This window comes from Tamandua tetradactyla, chromosome 14, assembly GCF_023851605.1.
Source record: "Tamandua tetradactyla isolate mTamTet1 chromosome 14, mTamTet1.pri, whole genome shotgun sequence".
NCBI lineage: Eukaryota > Metazoa > Chordata > Mammalia > Pilosa > Myrmecophagidae > Tamandua > Tamandua tetradactyla.
The window spans coordinates 87,899,135-87,904,619 of record NC_135340.1 but is presented as its reverse complement, the minus strand read 5'-3'; the positions used below and the strand labels follow the sequence as shown (position 1 = coordinate 87,904,619).

General features: G+C 62.1%; 1 protein-coding gene across 1 annotated transcript; it reads left to right on the top strand.

Moving 5' to 3' along the window:
• On the top strand, nt 1-5,186 carry ZBTB42 (zinc finger and BTB domain containing 42). Its single transcript, XM_077128380.1, has one exon. The coding sequence runs from the start codon at nt 1-3 to the stop codon at nt 1,273-1,275; it is 1,275 nt and encodes a 424-aa protein (XP_076984495.1). The 3' UTR covers nt 1,276-5,186.
• The last annotated feature ends 299 nt before the right edge of the window (nt 5,187-5,485 follow it).

The following is a 5,485-nucleotide window of genomic DNA, read 5'->3' as shown; positions in this document are numbered from 1 at the left end:
ATGGAGTTCCCGGAGCACGGCGGGCGGCTGCTGGGCCGCCTGAGGCAGCAGCGCGAGCTGGGCTTCTTGTGCGACTGCACCGTCCTGGTGGGCGACGCGCGCTTCCCGGCCCACCGCGCCGTGCTGGCCGCGTGCAGCGTCTCCTTCCATCTCTTCTACAGGGACCGGCCCGTGGGCGGCCGCGACACGGTGCGGCTCAACGGAGACATCGTCACGGCGCCCGCCTTTGGCCGCCTGCTGGACTTCATGTACGAGGGCCGCTTGGACCTGCGCAACCTGCCGGTGGAGGACGTCCTGGCCGCCGCCAGCTACCTGCATATGTACGACATCGTCAAGGTGTGCAAGCGCTGTCTCAGGGAGAAGCAGCCCGAGCTGAACCTCCAGATCCCCGCCCCTGGGGCCCCCGAGCCGCCTGGCCAGCCTCAGCGCTCCCTTCCCGCCTGGACGCGTGACCTCTGCCCTACCACCCACAAGACTGGCGTCCCTGGGGTTGGGGTCAAGGCTACCTACCCGCCTCGAACAGCAGAGCTACCTCCCTGGCAGGCCTCAGGAGAGGAAGGCGGAGCACTGGACCTGTCACTGAAGTCCTGCCCTAGGCGGGAACCTTTCCACCTGCCCTGCATCCCCCAGCCAACCCTGTCCAGTTGGTCGCAGCCAGAGGTCCAGCCAGCTGTGAAGGACGAGCAGGACTCACTGTCCGAACAGGAGGACAGCAACAGCCGTAAAAGACCCCACAGCTCCCCGCGGCCCCCCTGCACTTCTGCAGCCAGGCGCCCAGCAGTGGGCTTGGAGCCGCTGCTGGTCAGCAGAACGGGCAGCCAGGAACTGCAGCGGGACACAGAGCCCGGGGCAAGTGAGGACGAGCTGGGGCCCAGTGGGCATCTCTGCGTCTGCCCCCTGTGCAGCAAGCTCTTCCCCGGAGCCCATGGGCTGCAGCTGCACCTCAGCTCCCACTTCCGCGAGCGGGAGGGCGCCCGCGCCCGACTCTCATCCAGTGGCGTGGCACCCACATGCCCACTCTGCGGGAAGGCCTTTTCGTGCTTATACACACTGAGGAGGCATGAGCGGACACACTCGGGCGAGAAGCCCTACACGTGTGTGCAGTGTGGCAAGGGCTTCCAGTACTCACACAACCTGAGCCGGCACGCAGTGGTGCACACGCGTGAGAAGCCTCACGCCTGCCGCTGGTGCGAGCGCCGCTTCACGCAGTCTGGGGACCTCTACCGCCACGTCCGCAAGTTCCACTGCGGCCTCGTCAGGACCCTGCTGGCGTGATCCTGCCCATGGGCTCCCAGGCGGGTGGGCACCAGGGAAGGAATGGGACCCTCCAAGATGGGAAAGGCCAAGGTGATGGGAAACCCGGAGGCTAAACCTTGGGACTAGGCAGAAAGAGCACTGCTGCCTCGTAGCCCTGCCTCAGACCAGAGGTGACTCCAAGATTTCCTCCGTTCCCTCACCAGCCCTTGCCTGCCCCCCTGCTGAGCCAGATGCTGGACACACGCCTCTGGCACTATCTCCCTCTTGCCGCCTGTCTGCCCAGATTCTGGGAGGAGACAGAGGGACCCCTCCGGAGGTTCTCGTGAGTGCCCAGCTGGTGCCAGCAGGGCAGTTCCTTGGGCACCAGGCCCCCCCAGGTGAAAGATGCATGTGTCAAAGAGTTGTGGGTGTGCGTTTCCAAGGGCCCCAGGGTGTCACAGGCCTCGTCTGGGTTGGTGGCAGCAGGAACCCCTGCCGAGGAGGTGCTGGGTGCACCAGCAGGAGCTATCTGGGCACAGCTGGTGTCCCAGGGGGTGGCAGGAGGAGAAGAGGCTAGAAGCTGAACAGCTCTGGATTGGTGGGGAACAGAGCCTTCTCAGCCAGGAGGGCAGTGGGGTGGGAGGTGGGTGGTGGGCGTCCCTGGCGTAGAGGTCCTGAGCACACCATAACTGTGGACAGAAAAAGCTGCGATTTGGAAATGGATGCTCTTTGGATCCTCAGCGTTATCAGATGTCTGCCAGTGGGCAATGGGCCAGCTCGCCTCCCTGTGGGAGTGCCAGACCCAGAGGGCTCCTGAGCAGACCCAGGGTGGGGCCAGGGGCTCCCTTGGGGTCCTGGGCATGGCCACTGCCTGCCTTGAGCCAAGCCCTGTGTACAGGAGTCTGCTGCTGGACCTGGATAGCTGGCCCGGACAGAACCTGTGGGGCTCGCTGACTTCCAGAGGTCACCCCGCCTTCCAGGGGTCTCCCCACCTTCCAGGGATCTTCCTGGAGCTGCTGAGCATTTGCAAAGCTTCAGGCAGGGTGGCCCACAGCTGCCCACTTACCAGAAGCAAGATTTGCAGACCCCCTTCCTCTCAGTGGGGTGTGGGTGGGAAGGGAGGGAAGGAGGGCCAGGGTCACAGGCCTTCTGCAGCCTGGGAAGGCAGATGCCCCTGCACTGTAGTTGGTGTCTGCATCTGCAGTAGCCTTGGGTCCCCCTGCTGTGCCCACCCACTCACCAAACAAATATTGCTGCTGAACCCTGAAGGTTGTGGCTGGGGGGAAGGGGGTGGCCTCTGCCTCAGGGGTTCCTTGCACTTGGTTGAGGCACCCATACTCTGATGTGCTCCAGTCTTCCTGGGATATTTTGCTGTGCTGGGAAGTGGCATTGAGGACAAGGTCTTGCTCTATTTAAGTTATTAATCTCGTCTCCTGACATTACTTGATGTATTACTGAGCAGTTTGCCTGGTCTAGGTGAAGTGGCAGTTGGTCTCTGTGATAGGTAGCAGGTCTGTGGCACGTCCCCCTGCAAGCTTGGGGCTGTGCTGGCGTGTCATAGGGGGCAGCCAGCCAGACCCCAGCTTGGCCTGTCGGTGATGATCCTCCCTGACGCTGCCCCCTCCCCAGGCCAGGGGGATGGCCTCCCCACCCCCCAGCTGCCCCCTGAGAGCCCTGGCCTCTGGGCAGTACGTCTAGGAAGGACCTTCAGGATTCTGCACTTGGTGTGATGTGCTCCATGATCTAGGTTTCCGTGTGTGTGTGTGTGTGTGTGTGCGCGCTTGTGTCCAGCAATGGCAGAGCCTGAGCGCCCCGCAGCCACCTACCTGTCCGAGCTGGGGGGGAGGTGGCATTGACCCCGGTTTTGCCCTGGTCTCCCATGGGGGAAGATGTGTAGTTTCCTGGGGGTGGGGGCGGGCAGCCTGCCCTGAGTTACCAACACTGGATTTGCTGTCTTCTGCTGTTACTGTGACTTTTTTGTCAAGAGAAGTAGTTGGTTTTTAGTTTCATAACTGATGCAGTACAGGTGAAATATGTCTGTGTACTGCAGACACACAGGCTGTAGGAAGGCATGCTGGGGGTACCTACAGACATGTCCAGGGTGCCTGCTGAAGGAGGTGCCTCCCTCGCTGGGGCGACACCACTGGCCCCTGGGTGGGGGTTGCGTTGGCCGGCAGCTGTGGCTTGCAGCCATCTTCTTGTGTCCCCCGTCATATAACAGTGACAACCTGTGGAATAAAAGCCACCCAGGTGGAGAAGGCCATGATTATTCCTGGGTGGAGGGGCTGACCTGGGGCTGGAGTCCTACCCTGGGGTGGGAGAGCCCTGCCAAGTCCCCCACCCTGGGGCTTGCACCTGAGCCCTTCTGATACTGCGGGCTTTGAGGCTGCAGAGGGCGGACATCTGTCCTCCCACTGGAAGACTGTTCCACCCCCCTGTGGCACTGCCTCCTCCACCTGGCACCCCCACCTTGGACACTGCTGGAGCTCTCATCTCCTGCAGGGTGGGGGGCTGTACCCTCAAAGGCTCAGGTTGGAAGCACCTGGCAAGAGGGGCTGGAGGCTCAGATACTGTGAGGGTCACAGCCTGTTCTCAAGGGAGGGCCCAGTGAGGACACTTCCTTGAACCGGGTGGGCACTCCAGCTTTCCCCTCCCTTGCCCTTCAAGGGAGTGTCAGGCAGGTGTCTCCCTGGGCCCAGGCATGACCCCTGCCATGGGTACGGGGCCCTGGGGCAAGTAGAGCAAGATGGCCTGGGAGGAACCAAGGCAGGCCCAAAGCTCAGGTGGGGGGGTCAGGGCTGTGCTTGCAGAGGGTCCCCAGAGGTGTGGCCCTCCCAATGTCAGGCCCCTGCTTCTGGGAGCTGATGGCCCTGGCACCCCCGCCCCCTCTGCACCTTCATCCTGGCCCAGCACCACTGTTCCATAAGGAGGCCCTGTCATCATCCCAGCTTGGCCATGACTCAGCTCGGCTTGCTCCAAACCAGGGAGGAGCAGCTGCAATGCCAACATGGAAGAGGGTGTCGGGGGGGCCTCCCAGGGCCCATCCTGCTTAGCCGGCTCTGCCCACACCCAGCTCCATCACCGCCGCTGCTGGCCCCAGAGCTGGGTAGTAGCCCCCCAGCACCCTCCCTGAGGGAGAGCCCTGGCACTGGCCCACAGTCCAGAGCCAGTTGGTGGCAAATCCATGACTCTCCTTCCTTCCACAGACTTCAGGAACACCAAGTGTGCACTTACCGGAGCTGGAAGGGGGGGTGCAATGCTGAAAGAGACCCCAGGGTGGGAAGGGAATGGACAGATGGACAGAAGATAGGAGAGAATTGACCCGGAGGGGCCCATCAGGCTCCGCTCTCATACAGCCCCTCCCACCAGGGGGCCAAGCTGTTTCCTGGGGAGGGTGCTGGACTCCAGCTCCAGGGGCTGTCCATCAAGCTGGTGGAGTTGCATGGAGAGGCCAGGCCAGCCAGGACCCAGCCAGAACCCCACTCCCGATGGGGCTGGGAGTGGCAGAGGGGGCTTCTCTCAGGGGCACAGACCCCCACCCTCCCTCCATCTCCAGTGGGGCTTCCCCAGAGTGTGGCTGGGTCTGCCTGGGCCAGCCTCAGGCCCCAGTTGTTCCCTGCCTCAGCCCTGGCCTTGGGGCCAGCTGAGCTGCCCACCCCAACACACACTTGGCCCTGTCCCTTTCCAATGTTTGTAAGTGGAACCAGGTCCTTCTCCTGGTGGAGGGAGTTTCACTCCATAATCACTCCCCTAAAGAGTCTTAGGACAGACAGACCCCCTTGTGTGCAGGAATGGCTTCCGAACCACCAGAGCCCGCTTTGAGAGCACAGACTGCCTCTCTGCCTCTCTGCATCTGCCCTGTCCTCTGTTGCTTCTCCCTTCCCCTCCCAGCCAAAAAATCTAAACCTTGCACTGCCACTCTCATTGTCTTCACCCCATGACCATTTCCATTACCCCCTCCTCCCCCACCCCTCCTCCATCCACACCAGCCCAGCCTCCTTGAACACCCACAACACCACATCATCAACCTCCACCCCCATCCTTAATACAACGACCACCTCACTACCTCCATCACACACACCACCATCTCCACCACCCGCCCAATCACCCAAACACCACCTTCACTCCAACCACCTCACCACCTCACCTCTACCACCTCTACCTCCATCCTTACTATAACAACCATTATCTCCAAGCTTACAACCACCACCGCCATCATCACCAGCATCCACAACCACCACCATCTCCT

Excerpts from the sequence above, each read along its gene's own strand:
- ZBTB42 (XM_077128380.1), top strand. The coding sequence starts at position 1 with ATGGAGTTCCCGGAGCACGGCGGGCGGCTGCTGGGCCGCCTGAGGCAG.